The 20,445-nt window shown below is 54.1% G+C and overlaps 1 protein-coding gene across 11 annotated transcripts in view; it reads left to right on the plus strand.

Annotated features, from left to right (window-relative positions):
- The first annotated feature begins 6,349 nt into the window (after nt 1-6,349).
- Syt7 (synaptotagmin 7) overlaps nt 6,350-20,445 on the plus strand; it is a 61,214-nt gene continuing 47,118 nt past the window's right edge. For 4 of the 11 annotated variants that reach the window (XM_021636049.2, XM_060386437.1, XM_021636050.2 and 1 more), the window contains exon 1: nt 6,354-6,848. In XM_021636049.2, coding sequence (XP_021491724.1) covers nt 6,818-6,848 — 31 coding nt within the window. In that variant the 5' untranslated portion in view covers nt 6,354-6,817. Of the gene's footprint in view, nt 6,849-20,445 lie in introns of all 11 variants that reach the window. The other 7 variants (XM_021636045.2, XM_060386416.1, XM_021636046.2 and 4 more) reach the window with 6 other exon arrangements.

A 20,445-nucleotide genomic window follows, 5' to 3' on the forward strand; every position in this document is an offset into this window, starting at 1 on the left:
TTGGTGAAGGAGGGGCCTGGTGATCTGCACTAGCTGTTCTTGGGGTACTGGAACTCACCCTCAGCCCAAAGCCAGGGAAGGTGGTTTCAGGACAGCAGTTTGTCCCCTTGTGGATCATCCCATGATCTGAAGGTCCCTCACATCTTCTGCGGTCTTCAACTTCAGTAAGAGCTGGGGGTGGGCCTTGGACCGAGGTTTGAGCACTTTCCAGCATGCGAAGCTTACTGGCTCTGAGGTTGGATCTCCTCCTCCCCTGGGAGAGCGTGGTCCTGAGTCCTGTCCTCTCTAGTCTGTGACAATCAGGAGGGCTCCACCATGCCCCCTTCGCTCACGCGCACGCGCACCGGTACATGCGAGCCCTCTCTGCCTCCACCTGTCCAGACCCAGACTCTCCCTGCCAGCACCGGGTTGGTCCAAGTTGGAGAGAAGAATGCGCCTCTCTGCGCTCCGGTTGAGAGGTGGCAGTCCAGGGCCCCCAAGCTTTCCTCTGTTAGGAGCAAAAGCACCTGGTTATCTTTCCCACCTTCCGATTTTGGATCTGAGCCCAGCCCAGAGAGTGGAAGTTGCTCACTGCTGGAGCATGGAGATCTTAGGATGGGATTTGGAATGTATGTAGTTCAACTGGTAAAGTTCATGTCTAACATCTATAAAGCCCTGGGTTCCAACCCCAACATTACATAAACCTTGTTATCTCAGGTTATCTCAGATCTAGAATGACAGAGGCAGAAGGATCAGAAGTTTGCCGTCATCCTTGACTGTATAGCCTGTTGGAGGCCAACTTGGGATACGCTAAACATTGCCTTGAAAGGGTCAGGGGACACGAATCCCCTGTGGTATGTTCTAGTTTCTGTCCCCTCACACACAGAACCCTGAAACTGGGACTCAGAGCCTCAATTTCCTTCCTCTAGGCATCAAGCTAAGATATCTCACTAACTGGAACCTGAAAACAGGTCCAGAGACTCCACGGGCCCTCTGGTCTGACACCCGTTCCTATCCAGACACCAGGAATCTCCCTGGGCGGAGCAGACTTGATTCTCTATCAGCTAAGCTGGGGATGGGGGTCTCAAAATAGTCTAGGTGAGAATTTGATACTGGGAGGACCCTGTTAACTAGGCCATCATTGGGGATGAGCTGACCAGCTTGGTTCTCTGGGGGAGGCAGCGGCAAGAGTGAGAGCTTTGAACAAACCACAGCCGGTTTCTGCAATATCAAAAAAGAGCTCTTAGAAACTAATCACATAGGGGAATGGGGCAGCTGGCGAAAGAGCCTCTGCTTGGCTCCCATCAATGGAGGATCAAAAAGCATTTGGTCAAAGAACCTTTAAATACCTTGAAAGGCAGGTGACGCCGGTTCAGTGGGTTCCAAGAAGAATTAAAACACCAGTATGAGCTGCAGACAGGCTGGCTCCAGCCACAGCAGTGCTAAGGGAGAGGCCACAAAGGCTGGAGGGAAACACTTTAGGGATGGATCCCCCTAGCCCACTTCTCTCATGACCCACTTTCATGGGGAGGGCAAGGAGTGCAAAGAACCGGGTTGAAATTGTTGGAAGCCACCTTGTAGAGCTTCAGGACAAGGGAGATTTTACTGGAAACTTTAGACCACATACTTACTGATGAGCAAAATGTTGTATCTCTTTGTGTTTGCATGTTTTTTTTTTTTCCTTTTTCAGAAGGGCCTGAGACATTATCAAGATGGTAAAAAGACATCCCTATGGCACAGAGTGATAAACTGATTCTCAGAAGAATTGAGGGTCCTACCCTAGCTCTCTTAACTTGGCATCAACAAGCTGAAGAGTTTCCAAGGGGCCTTAGTCAGTCTCGGGGGTCTGGAGCAGCCCAAGAGTCAACACAGAGACCCGAGAGCAAGCTTCTGACTAAGGCTATAGCTGTCCCTACAGAGCTTTACCAGAAGAACACCTGTTTTCAGCTCTGGGAGCAGATGTTGTAAGAGCTGAGCCGAACATGAATGACTGTCAGGAGGAGGGACCATGGAGAAAAGAGAGACAGGGGCACAAGATGGCTTGGCAGGTAAGGCACAGGCTACTAAACCCTATGATCTGAGTTTGGTCCTGGGGTCTCATCCAGTGGAAGGAGATAACTGACTCTTATAAGCTATGGCATGTGCGTGCCCACACACATATACACATAAAATAGATAAATAAATGTTTTTAAAAGCTTAAGAAGAGAGAGAATCAATGGGGAGAAACACGTGGGAGCACAGATGATATGGAAGTAAGAGAATGCTTCTGGACCTACAGCGGAGCCTGAGGGATCCTTGAGGGGTAACTATGGAGAGATAAGCCTGGGTTATGGTTCTTGATGCTTTGGGGTCAGCTCTGGGAGCCAGGAAAGACACCTTTTCATGTCTCCAACATATTTTGACATCTCTGCAGTACAATTTTTAGCCCTACTATATGAATGGGGAAACATCCAGAGATAAACAGTAAACAACCAATGATCAATGACCAGCAGCTAGAGAAAGAGGCAGGAGCAGAGCACAGGACCAGAATTCTGGTCTTGATGTTGTGTCACAGATCCTCTTTCTTTAGAACTAGGCCTGCAAGGCAGGATTGCCATGGGGCTGGGTACCGGTAGGAAATCTGGAAGTACTGATTACAGCTCCTTGTGATGAGACAGGCACAGTGATCGCAGCTACTATCTTCTAGGTCCTTTCTGTCATATCAGTTTAGGGTAATAACATCTGTGTATTGCTGTTTTAAGACAGGATCTTTTACAGCTCAGACTGACCTCCAACTCCTGACCTGCCTGCCTCAACCTTCCAAGTGCTAGGTTTATAGGCATGTGCAGCACCACACCTGGGTGACATGTCAATCCTATGCTTTTATCCACTCTAAACTCTGGGCCTCTGCAGAGGAGGAAGGGATTGGCTGCGGGGGGAGGGAAGGGACAGGGTTGTGGGACAAGTGGCCTAGCACACTGTGTAGGCTTTGATGTGGCTATGCTAGCTGGTCTCGGCCGGTCACTCCTGGGTCAGGCCAATGCTCAGTCTGAATCTGTTTCCACATGGATTGTGACAAGGAGAGAGGTGTGTTTGCTCTGTCACATGCGCACACAAACAGCTTCCTCAGCACTTTTATTAATAATTCATCCTGTAGCCTGGTGGGTGGGGGTGAGGGGACAGGCGCTGTAGGGAGGCAGCATGCCAGGGAAGTCTGGTGGACCCAGGAGCCCTGCCTCCATGCTGTGGCCTAGCAACATAGCCAGGTGGCCTCGGGGGCCCTGTTTGGGAGAGTGGAGGCCTGGCATCTGCTCCAGAGGGACATTTGTCCCTCCCTGCTCCTACTCCCAGCCTACAGCTGACCCAGGACACCTGATTTCAATGACTGTGCCATATGGGAGACAGGCCTGAGGGGTTCAAGGCATGCAGCAAGCCAGTCCTTTGGGAAGCAGGTGCTCTAAATGCTTCCTGCTACGTCATGGAACCCAGGACATAGGGTCCCAGCAGGCAGCATCATAGAAGGAGAGGGCCTCTCCTGAACCCCCTCCCAGGCCCCTCCAGATGTCCAGAAACTCTTCTAAGAGTCAGGGCCTGAGGGCAGGGTGGGGGCAATTCACAGCTACCTGGGTCCTTTGTCCAAGGACCTGAGCTCTCTGGCAGACTCCATTCCCTGCCGCCTCCCAACCCTTGCAAGTGCCTAGAAGGCAGGAACTGCTGGTTGGCTGGGCTCTCAGGATGCTCCAGCAGGAGTGAGTAGCCCTCAAATGTAGCAGAATGGTTTGAGGTTAGATTTCTTCTGAAATGACTTGTTCAACAAGCAAAACATGAAAACGGAGAGTATGCAGCATCTCTCTTAAGGATAAACAACAATAATAGGATTCAATATCAAGAATAAAATAGATGTTTCTAGCATCATTAATGATATCAGTACATTTAATCTTACAGCAATCAAAGAAATAAGAATTGTTATCCTCATTATGTAGAATGAAGAAACCAAAGCCCTGAGACATGTGCCTGTGCAGGCTAAATGCAGCTGTAAATGGCAGAGCCACGTGAATCTATTTCTTCTTCCTTCCAATGCCTCTGCTTCTCCTAAGCAAAGTGCCTGAGACCCCACAGAAAAAAAGGGTTTTCAAAGTCTTAGGGGGTTGAAGATTTAGTTCAGTGGTAGAGTGCTTCCATAGCAAGCACAGGCCCTGGGCTCAGTCCCCAGTATTAAAAAAAAAATAAAAATAAAAAAGAAAGAAACCAAAACCCACAATGCCCTGGAGCCTTGTTCTGCACAAAGCGATCTCATGAGGTTTTATCTAGCATGTCTGGGGGACTGTCCATCTCGGATGTTTGGGAGTAGCAGCTATCTCATGCCTGCTGAGAGAGAATGCGGTGAGTTTTATTTTTATAAGGGAGAGACTGGGATGGGAACAAATAGAAGGATCTATTCACGAATTTCAGAATGGCAGCCACAAATCTGGGGTTTAAACCAAGGATTGCTCCAGGTTCCCTAGCATCTCCCTGGGCTGTGAGCTCCCAGGGCATCTGGCTCCCTGGGTCTCCTCTAGGGGCCTGACTCTCAACGTTTGTCACCTGAGGAGGTGGTCTGTGTCATCTCTGCAATGTCCTCTTCATCAGCTGAGAGACTGGGAGCTTCCAGATGCCCAGCAAAAGACCTGTCAAGTTGCAATGGCAAAGGATTATGCTGTTCTCCTCTCCTCCCTCTCAGCAGGAGGGAGGGATCAGGAGTAAGAAGGAACCCTTGTGTACTGATGGCTGGGGTATAGGATGGGCCACTGAGGGAGGCAGCTGGATCTGACAGGTGGAGGGAGTGAACACTGGAGACCCTAAAACCCCAGCTTGGGGTTCCTGGCTTGGCTTCCTAGGATTTGCTGGGCCCTCAAAGTAGGCTATGGCTAGTCCTGAATTCTTGGCTGCATGTGGATGGCTGCCCTTGACCATAGTTAGGGTGAGATTCTGGCCACTGGGAAATTATAGGCCCTAACCCACATCCACCTCCCTGCCCCCATCCACCACCCCGCTTCCACTTTTAATTAGAATATTCAATCCCAGGAAATATGTTCTCCACCAGAACCATCTTAGGGAAGGTTTGATGAGGAAAATTTCTTATCTGTTTCTCAACCGGAAAAGCTGTGGGCGGAGGTAAATGTGTGTGCGTGTGTGTGTGTGTGTGTGTGTGTGTGTGTGTGTGGTGGTAGTGGTGGGGTAGCTTCCATGTGAGTTTCAAGGAATGGTGTGCATGCGCAACTGTGCAACAAGCACAACGAGGGACACTTGGAACAAAGGTTTGTCCCCATGAATGCTGGCTGCCTGTACCACGTAGGAGGTGGAGGTATGGCAGGGCATGAGCCACACACACAGCATAAAGCCAGCTAGGTGGCTTTCTGGGAGCCTGCAAGGAGGGAGGCTGACGTTTGTAACCCAAAGATTGTGCTGTCTTACCCACCCCTTTCTGTGCAGGATAGGGGCAACACCTGCATCATGGGAAGGGTCGGTGACTCTTTGTGAGCTAGGTGGTTTGTATGCTCGTGTGTGTTGGGCACAGGGAGGTGAGTCCTTTTGTAGACGTGTGCAAGGAGGCCTGATACCTTAATCTCCAAGCTTGGGTCCTGGGCCTTTAAAGTTCTTGAGACACTAGTCTGTCTCCTCCCTGCCCCAGAATCAAATAGTCTCTATTCCGTAGAGAAAAACAGAGTCCGTCAGATTTGGACAATGTTGAACAGATACGGGGACAGAGAGCACACCCAAAGAGCCTCAAGGTTGGCAGGAGAAGGGGGATTTCCTTCCTATCAGGGGCGCACTGGGTTAAGGGAAGGAGAACAAATAGGGGCTTAATGGCTGCTTTCTTTCTCAGAGAGCTGGAATAAGTGGGGAGGGTCGCGAAACCTAGTACCCAATGGAAAATGGAGATTCTAGTCCTACCCGTTCCTGCAGCGGGCCAGCTCTGGGAAAGACAAGACCGTCAGACCGAGGCCCGGCGCTGGCAACATATTCCACTCCTGGTTTTGATACCCACCAACCCTTCTTTCCCCGGCCCTCCGCGGTTCCGAGTCCAGAGCTAACGCCCTCGAGAGGCCACCGAGCGGAAAACCCGGTGTGGATCCCCACGCTTTGGAACGGAGTCAGAGGGCACCTCGGAGGAGGTGGCCAGCGGGGCGACCCTGTGGCGTGAGAGGCCACCCGTGGCGCCCGGGCCGAGCGGATCACATCTTCCGTAGCCTGGACGAAGCTAGCCGTGGAGCTCCGCCGCCCTTCCAGGCGGGGCTCCGGGAGCGCCTGAGGTGCGCGGGGCGGCGGCCGTGCCCTCGGGGCGGCTCCGGGCGGCGGCGGCCAGTCCAGGGCTGCAGTGCAGCGCGAGGCCGGCAGTGGGCGCAGCAGTGGCAGCGGCCGTGGCGCTCAGCGGCGGGCGGGCGGCGCCGGCGGTGCCCCGGGCGCGCACACACACATACACACACACATACACACACACACACACATACACACACACACACACTCACGCACGCACGCACACACACACACACATACACACACATACACACCACACACACACCGCCTCGTACACACTCACACACGCTCCGGCGCGCACACGCGGCGCGCAGGCCAGAGGGAGGAGGCTCCGCGCGGCTCGGCGGCGGCGGCGGCGGCGGCAGCGTGCTCCGCGGGCGGCCGGGAGGGCTGGCGGGCGGCCCCCGCTCCCCGGCTCCGCGGCTCCGTGCAGCCCGCGCGGCCCCCGCCCTCGGACCCGCCCCCGGGGGTCGCCCGGCCCCATGCCCTGCAGCGGCGGCAGAGCAGCGCGCGGCCGCTGGCGGCTCTGAGGAGCCCGGAGGGAGCCGGCGACGAGGGGACCATGTACCGGGACCCGGAGGCGGCCAGCCCAGGTAAGCGCGGCCCCGCGCGGGCTGGGGCGCCCCGCACCGGCGGGCAGGACGGCTGCAGCGCCTGGGCGCCGTCTCGGAGCCCCAGCCTGGGGCTGCTGTCGGCTGGAGCCGCACGAATTGCACCTCTTTCTACCAGGGTCATCCCTGCCCCGGGGGCGTGGGTTCTAGCGGCAGAGACTGAGACTCCCAGACCCGGCGATCGGGACATTGCTAGGCTGGATGCCCGGGGCCGGCTTCGCAGTGTCCCCACAAGGACCTCCCCCCCTCTCACCCCCCGAACAGCCCAAGGACAACGTGTGTGGCGGAGCGAGGAGCTGGGTCCCCGTGGGAGCCGGGTAGTGCCCTCAGAGGTGTACCCGTTGCTCCCCAGCACCAGTGTTCTGGGGATGTCAGTGTTGGGGGACCTCAGGGCAAGGAGGATCCTGGCAGCCCTGGGCCGAGATTGTGGGCACAGGGGAGCGGAGTGTCATCTGCGGTGCCAACTGTGAATTGAGAGGGCTCCAGGGGGCAAGTGGGAATCTGGTGCAGTGGCGGGGGATAGAGGCTTCTGGGGGGTGGGGAACCGCAGGAGCGGTGAAGGGGGAAGCAGGGGTACCTGAAGAGAAAGCGCAGCGTGGATGACAATGGGGGTGGCGGGGCAATGTTCTTCTAGGCTTGGGGAGGGGGACCCAAAGAACACCAAACTCACTCCGGTCCTACCAGGGAGGGAGGGGAAGGGGGCCGCACCCCTTTGCCTTTCTGAAAGGGAGTGGCCTGGGAGCCCACTGTAGGCTTAGCATCTATCTAGCTTCCTTAGAGCCCAAGCCAGGATTTTCTCCTCCTTCCTCGGGAAATTGCTCTGCCATTTCCTCCTTGGTTTCTGACGCCTCCCCCACGCAGTGCCCACCTGTAGACAGGTCCCCTGCAGCTCCTGTCCAGGCTCAGTTCCAGCTCCCACCTGGGATACTCCTCCAGACCCAGCAGAACCCCTCTACCCCCACTTTTGCTAGTTCACACCTCCTGCCCTTTGGGGTCTGTTTCTGGGCAGCTTTCCAAGGCTAAGAGCTGGGCTCCAGCCGGAGACCTACTCCTACAACAGTCTAGTTTCCCTGCTGTGGGCCCCTAGGGGAGGGAAGAAAGGCCAACCCCCAAAACCCTCCACAGAAGGGGACTAGAGCTCTGAAGCTCTGCGCAGCAAGCTGGTGGACACTGGCTTTGCCCATTTGTACCCAGTCCACACCTGCTGTTTTCCCTAATGGGGCACTCCAAGTCCACCGAGGCTGACCTACTGAGCGCTGGACTTTGTACTTACTCAACGTTTGGGTGTGAGACTCAGTGTCCTCTGGAGCTTCATGCCCTTCTCTGAATGTCCTCTAGGTGTGGGTTGAAGGGACATTACCTTTGAGGGGCACTTCCCTCATCTGTCTGGACCCAGGTCACCTGCCCTGACATTTCCCCCCAGGGAATGCCCACTTCTTAGATTTGGACCAAAGGCATCGTCTTCCTTGGCTCACTCTCAGCAGCCAAGTTCAGAGCCCCAGCTCAGGAATGAGGATGGGAGGGGCTGCAGTGGGGACAGTCTCCATTGTTGTTAGGCCACTGCCCTGGGGCCATGCCTTCACCAACCCGCTCTTCTAATCCTCCAAGCACCTCTGTCCTTGATGTGCTTGGCATCTTCTGGGCAAAGGGCCTGGATTCCACAGCTGCTCCTGACAGGCTGGCAGCCCCTGGACCTTTCCTCTCCTGCTTACCCAATTTTGCCCCTTGAAACTGCTGGGTCCACCAATGCCCGTGGCAAGGGTGGTTCTGACCGTGAAGGAAGCTGGTGAGGTTTTCTTCTCTCTGACAGGAACCAAAAATAGGTGGGAGCAGTTAGGGTAAGTTTGAATCCTGATCCTCTGGGGCCTCTGGGGGCCTTTTGTGCCCTGTAGTGTCACTGTCACTTCTTAGAATCCCTATAGTTCTATGTCAGGTTCCCATCCCTAGCAGCTTACTCAAGGCCTGCCAGACTCAGCTACCCACAGCTGGGGCCCTATGCCCCCCACTTCTAACCACCCACAACTCCCCTTTGCCTGGCACCAGGTAGGAGTGAGATATGCAAATTAATTCCTGTGTGACTCAGACCAGTCCCTCATCTCCCTTCTGGTCCCACAGGAGCCAGTACCTCTTACAGCCTGGTCTCCTCATCCGCTCCTCTCAGGAACACCTGTGGCCCTCTGTTGCTTTATTACAAAAAGAGAGAAAGGAAGAAAGAAAGCCCCTTCTGCTCCTTATGCCCCAGGCCAGTTGCACAGGTTTTCTCCCTCACCCCTCTGCAGGTCCCCATAGGGCTCATTCTAAGTCTGAGACTTTACCTGACAGGTGCTTTCCCCTTTCCACCTGGTCCCTGGCCCCAAGCACTCTTGCTCCTGTTATCACAAAGGACGAAGTGGCGGAAGAGCATAGGAGCCAGGGACAGATGCAGACCTGTTCCTTCCTGTGCACACCTATGAGCTCCTGCTCCATACTGCCCAGCCACCCCTGCCCAACCTGCAGCCTCCTCTGTCCTCTGCCTCCCACCTCCATTCTGTATCCAAAAGCTGGCCTGCCCTACCTTCTTTTAGTTTATCTCTCTGACTGTCCCCAGGCTGGGCAGGGCTTCAGCAGGCCTGCAGGGGTCAGCGTTGCAGTGGGCAGGCAGGACAGGCAGGACAGCAGTGGGAAGGAGGAGGGAGGGAGAGGTGACCTTGCGGTGAGCTAGTGAGCAAGGCCAAAGAGAGAAGGGCTAGGAGAGCGAGGTCAGGTCCCGAGGGCTTTCTACTTAGTCACCAAGCGTCTGGGACTTTGTTGGTCCCACTTGACAGTAGTGCCTGAAGCCTCAATCTCTCCCACCTGTTAGTGGGCCCTGCCCCCTGCTATTAGACAGGTCATTCCTTAGGTGTGAAGAGGGCAGACTTGTTCGTATATCATACAGGGCAGAGGGCCTTGGCATGGCAAGGTAATTGTCTAAATCAACTGTCCTACTCCCTGGGCACAGTTAAGGACAGAGTCTGATGAAGGGATTGGTGTGAGGCTGGGTTTAGGGCTGAACGAATAGGTTAAGTTTATGGTATAAGGACCATGGATGGGGCCAGAGCTAAGGCTGGTGTGGAACTCCAACAAAGCCAGACTATCCCACAATTTCCCTGACAACTCTTCAGAGGGCATTCCTCTCCTAGATGACCCCATCTGTTCAGACTCCATTTGCTGTTATGCCTGTGTCCTTCCTGGGCTTGGAGCAGAGGTTAAAACTTCGGAGCATTTGGTCTTCACAACAAGTACGGCAGGAAGGGGGTCTGAGGCTGAGCAAGGGGTAACATTGTGTTGGGAGAGGATGACCTTTGGGTATAGGGTAGAGTTGCTGTGGTCACAGGCCTCTCATTGACTCTGCTCTGTGTTGTTCTTTGGCCCTGTGGAGACAACTTGACTATGGGGCTTGGTGCTTAAGGACCCAAGGACTGAGACAAGAGAGGGCCCTGAAGACCTTTTTTGATGGTGGGGCTGATAAAGGAGATTGGGTCATGGTGACGGGCTAGCTCATGATAGGTGGTAAGGGGTTGGGGGGGGCCTAGAAGGCAGAGGAGCAGGTGGGCATCAAGTAAGCGGAGAGAAGTCTTTGAACAGCCGGCCCTGGTCCCAGCTGACCCCCAGGCTCCAAGGGCGACAAGCAAGGGCTCTCCAGCCCCGGGACTGAAGCATGTCATGGGGGCAGGGCAGAGGAGGAGCATGTGGTCCCCTCCTACCCACCCCTATTCTCCACCCACCACCTAGTCTCTCAGGGACTTTGAATCCTTATTGAATCTGATGGACCGTTTTCAATAACTGCTTCCCCCAGGGGAAGAAGGCCCAGAACAACAGGCGAGGAGCTGGTGAGGGGGCCATGTGCTAGCTGGGCAGCTCAGTTCTGAGTGGAGGAGGGGGAGTCGATTCCATGGCCTCCTCAGAGACACTGAGATATCCCAGGTGGGCGCAGGCATCTCGTGTGTAGTCCCCATTCCATGGTCAGTGCCCGCAGGTGGCACTCATGGTCAATGAGGTCAGCTTTCTCTACCAGGGCGGTCACTGCTCTGGCCAGGTGCCAGAGCCAGCCTGTGCCAGGCCAAGCCTGGGTACCCTTCTACCTTGCCAGGGAACCCCGGCCAGTGGTGCCAAGCGAATTGTGCCAGTTCCATGGACATGGAGGTGCTGACCTTCAGGCAGCAGGGGGTAGTAGCTCTGCTGGGCTCTGTCCAGTTTGCCTCTGGAGGGCCAGGCTTTGTCTCACCCAGCAGAATTCCCTGAGGGTTGGAACAGAGTTGGCAGCCAGCATGGGACCTGTGGAAGGGACTGGAGAGTGCCCAGCGTTGATGCCTGCATCTCCAGCCCTTTGGTAGGAAGGTGGGCTGGCTCAGCAGCTGCTCAAGAAAGCTCGGCAGCTTCTACCTAGAAGGGACCCTCGGGATAGGTGCGTCGTCGGGGGTGGTTGGGCCTGAAACTGAGTTATATGGTGGGCTGGGATGTTTGGGGAATTGGTATATCCACACGACAGCGCATGTGGGGCTCCAGTGAGAGGGAAGGGGGAGACCGGGTGGCGGCAGAAGCTTGGCGGCTATGTGTACCTACGTGTGTGCATGTGCGGGCGGCAGCTGGCTGGCCGTAATAGCTGTGTTCCTCCGAGTGCCGGGTGCCCTGCCCGCTGTAAACAGCAGCTAATGAGTGTATTCATAGCGAGGTGCATTGAGGTGCATTGGGAGCTGTGACGGAAAGCTTAGGGGAGGGCCCCTCCCTCGGCCCTGTACTCAGCCTGGCAGGGTGTGGGCTCTCTAGGGATCCTGCCTGCCCCCAGCCACACCCTCGACCTGCCAACTTGGCTGTCTCGGAGGTTTCCATCTTCAGGGAGCAGGGCTTCACCTAGCTGTAAGCATGCATGGGTGTGAGCATGGGATGGACTGTGGTAGTCTTCTGTTTACAGAGACGAGAATACCATGATGCTGTGTGGCTGTGTGTATGTGTGCGTGTGCGCGCGCATATGTGTCAAACTGGGTTAAACTGAACTCATCTGTGTTTTGGTGACTGTCTGACTCTATTCGTGTGTGTTTGCAGCCCTCCCGCAGACCCCAAGAGAGGGACTGTCCCCTGTATCAATAGTTACCCTGATAGTGACAGAACCAAAGGTATTGTCAGAGCAGGCTTGTGGTGCTGCTGGTCTTGCTCCTTCAGTGTCCTTGGAGTTTGAGAGGATGAGGGCCTTTGGGGCTGCTTGATGGAGAGAAAGGGCTGACCCTGTTCCTCCCACTGGAGGAGGCAGGAGGGAGGGTCTAAGTCTCGGCTTCAGTAGGCTTCCAGAGCTACTGTTTGCATCAGCAAAAAGGGACCTTTGGTTCTGGTGCCTCCAGGATCCCCAGAAAAAGGGAGAAGAGGAGTGCCAATGAGTCTGTCCTAACTGGTGTGTGTTCTTGCTCCCTGCCAGGGCTGGGTAAGTGTGAAAGGGGTGTTTGCATGAAGCCCCAAACGGGGGAGTAGAGGAGAAAGCTGTGTGGCTAATGTGTCCAATTAAATTACTTCAAACCCTGCAGCGGCAGCTGCTCCCGGTGGGGCTCTGGGTACAAATTGGATCCGTCTCATTACTACGGGATAGTGTCAGCAGGGCCAGAGAGCTGTGGCTGTGGCTGGCTTGGCCAGTCCAGAGCAGGGCCCTCTTCTGCTCTGCCCAACCCGAGTACACCAGAGCCCCCTAGAGGAGCTGCTCATCAGAACACTCCATAGGGGTTCCAGGCCCAGTGAGATATTGGGGTTCCCTGTCGATTACCTTGCCATCCCTGATCCTATGTGTAGCAGACCAAGGACCCTTCTGAGCCCCTGGTTTTCTCCTCCAGGAATGGAGTACCCTGTGCTTTGCAGGTCATGTAGCTTAAGGGAGTGCTTCTCAGCTCGCCAACACTAATGTTGGCAGAAGCACTAGAGTAGCAAGCTCTCATTTGTGGAGCACTCTGTATATGCTAGGCACCTTACCTATAGGCCACCAGGGATGACTTGCTTAAGCCAGGGCCCTGGGCCCACCTACTGTCCGTGTGAGTTTCTATAGAGGTAATTGTTGCTGTCTCACTCTTCCTCTGCTGCCTCAGTTTCCTCCTCTGTGAAATAGGCATGATGTTGTTTCTTCTTTCCCTGCTGACTGGAGGATGAGGAGAGACGAGGCCAGAAAAGTAGTCATTCCAGAGAGCTTCGCACGTAGTAAACACTCGTGATATGGAAGGGCAGCTGTTATCAACATTACCCCGTGCTGAGAGATTGATGTGTGAGACGGGGCTTCTGGAAGCTCCCGGAAGGACAAGCATGCTACTTCCTTAGTGGAAGAGTTGGGCGGGGTATTTCACTGAGGCCACCTCAATCAGGAGCTGTCCAAGGTATCTCGGATTTGTGGAGTGCTTTCTGGGTGACTGGCACTCTTCTAAGGGCAGAACACCCTGGCAAGGACTAGCAATTAGAAGTCAGTTCGGGAATCCAGCCATGCTACAGGATCCAAGAGCTTTGGGTGCAAAGCTTTGGGTCTTGAAGACCAAGCAAGAGCTTGCTGTAGGAGGAAGTGCAGGCCGGGCATTTGGCAACTAGAACAAGCACATGCAAAGGCACAGGGTCCTGAGAGGTCTCGGCCAGTTGATGCAGAAGTGAGCATTGCCTGAACTCGGCTGGAAGGGAGGCCCTAAGGAACAGTATCCTGGAGTGAGGTTTGGGAAGGTAAGTTGGGCCAGATTAGGAAAGGCCTGGCTTCCAAAATTATAGAATTTGGGCTATTACACAGGGAGCAACAGGGTCACATGTATTCCAGGCTGGAACTTCTGCCTTGGCAAGGAGGACCTTGGGCTTCTGGTTTCCCTTTCTTTCCCTCCCAAGTGCTGGGATTATAGTTTATACCACCACATCTACATTATGAAGTGCTGGGGATTGAACCTGGGGTCTTTGCACAGTAGGCAGAAATTCTACCAACTGAGCCACATCCCCAGTTTTGTTTGGTCTGTTGTAAGGTAATGGAAGCCTTTTGAACAGATCCCTGTAAAGAACTATAACAGTGCAGCAGTGTGAGGGGATGGGAGGCTTGGCAGAAAGCTGGTAATGGAGTTAGAGTCTCACCAGGAAACATACCTGCCCATTTCTGTCTTAGTCTTCCTGCCTCGTTCTCTCACCTGAACAGGGTTGAGCCCAAGGCCTTAACTTTTCAGGACCGAGCTGACCTGGGCCCTGACCGTAGCAAAGCTGTGTTGGGGAGTGGCCATTCAGATGGTAGCCAATGTGGATGGGCATCAGTAGAGACCCTGTGGGCACCTTCTAGCACTGGAGTCACTAGGAAAGGCAGAGATGGGTGGGGGGTGTTGCCAGGGCCCCAGGAACATAGGCAGTATTCCTAGTGAGTGGTTCTGTACCCACACCCCGCTCTGGGTATCAGAGCCAGACCATAGCAGGAGCCACGGAACTCACACTCAAGCTGCCAGGTCTGGATCCAGAGTCCCAACAGATCTAAACTGTCTCTATGACAACTAGGCAGGGCATCACCCTCTCCATGCCCACAGCCCCTGGCATAGGGGCCCATTTCCAGCTTGGTCTGGATATCTCTTCCTATTTCCCCTGGGAGCAGTCATCCTAGGCCAGATAGCCTTACACTGAGGTGCTGGGAGCACACACACACACACACACACGTTGGCATTTGAGTCCATGTACACATACATGCATATGACTGTGGGTGCATATGTATATGTGTGTGAGAGTATTGTGTGAGTGTGTGTGTATGTGTGTGTACCACCTTGTTTTTTAATCTAAGCTTCACAGCTAGCCTAGGTTGTATAGATGAGGAAACTGAGGACCAGAGGGTCTTGGCTGGGTCATTCCACAAAGCAGGATAAAGAATTTGAGTCATTCTTACTCCACAGGCTGGGTGGTAACCACTGAGATACGCTGCCTAGCGCGTATCCTACTAGGATCCCAGCCAGCCCGTCTCTCAGCCCATCTCTTAGAAGGGAGTGCTTAGAGTTGGTTTGGCTGCAGAGCCGGACTCAGAGGGTGTCCCCAGCACCTTCGTTAGTGCTTAGGGCTGTCCCTGTAAACCCTTCATTCTCCAGTCCCTGAATAGAGTGGAGGTCCCTTCCTTTTTCATTCTTCTCCAGGCGAAGTGGAGGGATCCTCTTGCCAGAAGATCTGGGGAAAAGGGGAGGAGCCCCTCACTCCCTGCCTGGCACCTGCCAGCCTGGGAGGAGCCCAATGAATTGTCTATGTGGCCCTCCCCAACCCCATTCCTCCCTCTCCAGCCCCCGCCTGGTTGGGGAGGTGCGAAGGGAGCGATTTCACAGCCTGTCAGCTGAGTCCTAAAAATACCCAGAACTCTGAGATGTTTGGGCAGGGGGAGGAGAGCGTAGGGACCAGGGATTGGGTGGAGGGGTGCAGTTAAAACTCAGCCAGAGGAGCCCTGGTGGTAGCACAGCCCTGCTCAGGAGCGAGGGCCAGACCCTCTGTTCCCATGTCCCCCATCTGTCTCGTTTGTGGAAATGACTAAGGGGGGAGGCTGGCGTCCCTGGGGTTGTGAGAGTTGAGTTATGACAGCCAGGCCGGGGAAAGGTTTGGTCCCTGGTAGTAGCCGTAGACCCAAAGCCCCCCAGAGCCTCGTGCTGATGGCTCTCCTTTTCCACCCCCGAGTTGGCTGGCATCTTCAGGCCGTGGGAGCCAGGCTGTGCCTGAGCCTGCTTCCTTCCTGGAGAAGGTGCCTGCTTCTGTTAGAGGAGAGGCGTGAGGAAGGCAGTAGGGACGGGGGTGACAGCAGGTGTGTGATGTGACGTACCAGCCACCCAAGCACTAGAGGGAAGCAGAGGAGAGAGGGTGTGGTGGCCCACGTCACTACCACGTGGCTATGAACTTCAGCATGGCACAAGGTCTCCACACACCAACCAAAACCCAGAGGGGTGTGCGTGCGCTTGTGTGTGTGTCCATGTGTGTCTGTGTGTATGTATAAGTGCACACTAGAGTTGGCATCTTCTTGGTGCTGGGATTCTTGTGGGCATGTGTGACCCAGCATGGCTATACCAGGTATATTCTGATTAAGAACAGATGAACAGGTAAGGAAGGATAAGCCACGTGCAGGAAAGCCACCAAGAACATGGGGAGTCTGGATGAAACAGTAGGATTTCTGGGCTAGGGAGATGGCTCAGTTAGTAAAGCGCTTGCCTTGAAAGCATGAGGACATGAGTTCAATCCCCTAAAATACACACTTAAAAACCAAATCCTGGCACAGTGGCACACCCTTGTAATCTTAGCCCTGGTGAGGCAGAGACAGGAGGATTTCTGAGTCACACTGGCCAGCCAGCCCAGACACCTTGGTGAGCTCTAGGCCAGTGAGAGACCCTGTTTCAAAAAAAAATCAAAATAAGGTAGAGCTGCTGTGATGGCTCAGTGGTGAAAGGCACCTGCCACCCAGCCTAAGCCTGAGTTCAATCTGAGACCCACGTGACAGAAGCAAAGAAAAGCTACTGCAAGTCCTCTGATCTCCACATGCATGCTATGGCACCTGCTGTGCTCACCCTGCACATAATCAATAATAAATAAAGATGTAATAGAGATGAAATAAAAACCAAGGGGGACTGCTCTCGAGGAATGACACCCACGGTTGTCCTCTGGCCTCCATGTGTGTGCAGGCATGATGCACTGGCACACACGTAGGTGCTCACACATGGAGACGTACAGGTAATGGGGTTCAGATTCCCAGATCTGCTGTGTTCTGGTCCACTTTGCGACCTGCAGCAGCTTAACCTTGCGGCACTCCCATTCCTGCTTGTGAAATAGGGATAACGGCGCTGCCGCAGGGTCATCTTGGTATGTGAAGCACCCAGAACTGTGTCTGTCAGCAAGTTGGCAGCATGCATGCACGAGCTGTCATTATCGGGCCCTGCACTTAGATGTTACAGGTGAGAAAGAGCACCAAGGCCCAGAAAAGGCAAATGACCTTTCTGAAGTCACACAGTGAGTGGCTGAGCAGAGACTAAAACCTAGACTGCGGCCTAAAAATGGGACTTGTTGAAATGTGGGACCTTGTACCGTTCCCTTTCAGGCAGCAAGAAAAACTGCAGCTCCATTGGCATTTGGGGCCTAGAGTTTTGGAACTGGGAACTCAGATAATGCCACAGTAGAGGTGTCTTCTGGACAGTGCTTCAATACGGCCTGGCTAGCCACCAAGTTTGGAACCATTTTACTGGCTAGCCCACTATAATAGGGTAATAGGGTTGTCATGGGGATCAAATGGGATCCCACACATCACATGTTAAGTAACACAGTGTACCTAGTTAAATCCTCAATAATGTTAGCTGCCATTGTTGCCCTTGCAGAGCCTCCCTATCCAGCGCTCCCCCTTTTTCCGCCTTCTCTTTCAATCCCTGGCCACCCCTGTTCCCTTCCATGTGGTACACCACACGCCACGGGGATCTGATCAAGGTCTGACTTGCTGGCAGCCAAGATCCACATTCATCTGCCATTGCTGCCCAGCAGGGAATGGGTGCCCCCCGCTGGGACTTAGCTCTTAAGTCTGGTCTCCTCACTCACTTGCTGTATGACCTTGGGCAAACACTACTTGTTTGTGCTGTGACCTTGCTGCTAAGACAGAGAGACTGAGGCACACAGCCCCACCCGATCCAGTCGTGTGACCCAGGAGGGTCCCCTGGCCCAGCCCACTGGAAGGCATGGAGGAAAGTCAGCTGGCTGTCTCAAATGCGGAACATCTGGGGCATTAGCTAGCCGGTAGACTGTCATCCTGCCTGCCCGCACCTGTGGCTGTGTAGGAGCGTGTGCAGGCCCAGCTGGCTGCGTTCTGGTGTTGGGAAGCCTCAAGGACAATGATGTAGAGATAACCCTTCTCGGGGCTTTGGGAGCTGCCATCCTCCCTGATTCTCCACTTCCCTCCGGGGTTTTCTTGCAGTGATTCCTCCTTCTTCCCTGTCCTTCCTCTCTCCTTCTTCCTCTCGGAGTCTCCCGGTATCTCCCTCTTTCCCATCCCTCTTTTGTAATCTTCACCATTTTACAGATGACTTCTTTTTTCTCTCTGTTAAGAAGGCAGATCTGTATGTCTCTGTGTCAGTTCCTTAGATTCCTCCTTCATTCTTTTCTTCCTTTATCTCACCCCTCTCTTCCTTTCCTTGTATCTATGTTTCTGCAGGTGTTATGGCCCCTTCCGCTGCCCAGGTCTTTATTACTCTGCATGGGCGTGTCTAGGCTGCCTCTAGCTCCTGGTCTCTTGGCTCACTCCCACTCAGGGGCCCTCCTCCTAGAATCTTCACTTCCCTTCTTCCGGATCCTTAAAACTCCTTGCCCTTTCACTGACCCTCCTGCCCTGACCCGCTCTGACCCGGGAAGTTTTTGTGACTAGTGCTACCTAGTCACTACCTCCACACGCCCTCATCCCTGAGGGTTGAGAAGAGGGTCAGCCCAGGGCCCTGGGACTGGCAGCCTAACTTCCTAATTAGCAGGAGGTAATTGCCTGGAAGAAAAAAGAAATTTAGAATGAGACTCCAAGATTCCAACTTAAAGATGAGCCAGCTGGTGGCCACGAGGGAGCAGGAAGAGGGCAAGCAGCCTGGGTCAAGGCCTCAGAAAGCCTCTTAGGAAATGAAGCCCCTGAGGATTTGCCTGCCCTGTGTGCCAGGACTCCAGCCTTGAGCAAGTTGGGAAGTAAGCAGTGAACCAGCAGGTCCACCATCTTTAACTGAGTTCTGACTCAAATGTGACCCAGGGCAAGCCACCCCTTCCTTTGAGCCTTCGTGTTAACCCCTGTTAAATCAGAGTCAGGTCATTCCTGCCTGCCCTCCCCTCTCCGTGTCAGCACAGTCAGTGACTATGACAGCACTTAGTAAGACTGCAGTACTGCCAAGTGCAGGGTGTTACAGTCTCCTCCGTGTGTCAGATGAGAGGCCGGGGTGATGGAGGGGGAGTGTGGCCTTGAAGATACCTAAGGGATCATGAGGCCCCTCTAACAGTAGAAGAAAGCTGAAGTGTAAGGGTAGACAGATAGGGTTTCCTATCCTAGAGCTCAAGTCCACCGGCTTGCTCTCCGAGCCCCATTTTCTTCATTTGTAAGAGGCTGGACGTGATGCTTCCTTCTGCGGGTGTTTGTAAGGCTAAAGTATATGATGTTTGCAGAGCTCTTAGCTCGGTGCTTAGCACATAATAAGTGCTCAGTGAATAGTACTAGATAGATTTACTGTAATTAAAGCAAATTAACTTCACTCCTTCCCTGAATTCAGAGAACCTGTGGTTTAGTGTTGTTTCAGTGATTTTATCTACTTTGCTTTGTTTGTTTGTTCATTCAGAGGCAGAGTTTCAGGGTATTCCAAGACTAATCTGATCATCCTGCTTCCATATCCTGATTGCCGATGTGCACCATTATTCCTAGTTTATGATGTGCTGAGAACCAAACGTAGGACCTGGTGCATGGTAGGCAAGCACTCTACCAACTGAGCTCTGTCCTTAGCCCCTGATCCCTGCTTTTTTGTTTTGGGTGGTTGGGGCCAGTTTCTTCAGCCAGGCAGGCTAACTTCAAACATACTGTAGAATCACCAAACACAGTTGCTTCTTGAAGAGCCTCCCACTTGTAGACTGGGCGTGTCTTGTGGGCATGGCCTCCTCCCCAAGCACCTCCCTCTTTCCTAGGGAAGGGCTGTGAGAAGGTTCTCATCTAGGTGCCCGTGAGGTATGGAACTGCCCCAAGGGAAGCAAATTATAGGCATTTGCTGGTCTAGTAGTGAGAGGAAAGGCTGGTGCTTGTCAAGTCAACGCCACCCACCACCTGGAGGAGGAAGCAGCAAGTTTTGCTTGGTGTAGTTTGGTCATCTGAGTTCGGTCTGCACTGTGACCAGAGCAGCACGGCACCCAACCAGGCCGGGGCAAGGACAGACGAGTTGGAGCGTGCGTATGTTGGCCAATGATGCAAGCTCAGAGTGCCAGATTGCCCTAGGAGCAGTGAGGGGGCGGCGGGGGCCAGGCCGTCTGCCGCTCCTTCCCTGCATACCCTGCACCACCACTGGGGACCTTCTGTGCTCCTGCTCTGAGTGCAGTTCCAAGACTGCCACCAGGAGGCAGTGTGTCAGACTGCCCTGTAAGAAAGAAGGTGTGATATTTTCATTAGCAGAGAGACTCGTGCCTTGCAGGGACCTCACCATCTAAAGAAAAAGAGTTCTGGAGGTCTTCTCGGGGCTTCAGCTGGGGGTTGGTCAGGAAGGACTGGCAGAGGGAGACAGACTTACTTCGCTGTAGTTTTGAGGAGGTTCAGGTTTCTTGAGTCTTCCTCTATAGAAACAATGCGAGGGGCAGTGTAAAGGAGGCCACAGCTCTGGGACGGAGGACTGTTCAGCACCAAGGACAGAGCACAGCCGGGCTGCGTCTGTTTCAGGACCACGGGCAGCGCCAAAGCACCCAGTCCCTCGGTCCTCCGACTCACTAACCCTGTGACTGGTATCTCGTAATATGGTGAGATGACACACACAGGAGGGACTCTCAAACACCGTACGTCCTAGCTACAAGGCTGAGAACAGGGAGGTGAGTGAGTAGCCCAAGGTCACACAGCTCTGAGGCCAGAGCTGGATTCAGACCTCTG

The sequence above is a fragment of the Meriones unguiculatus genome, chromosome 1 (genome assembly GCF_030254825.1).
Source record: "Meriones unguiculatus strain TT.TT164.6M chromosome 1, Bangor_MerUng_6.1, whole genome shotgun sequence".
In the NCBI taxonomy this organism is placed as follows: domain Eukaryota; kingdom Metazoa; phylum Chordata; class Mammalia; order Rodentia; family Muridae; genus Meriones; species Meriones unguiculatus.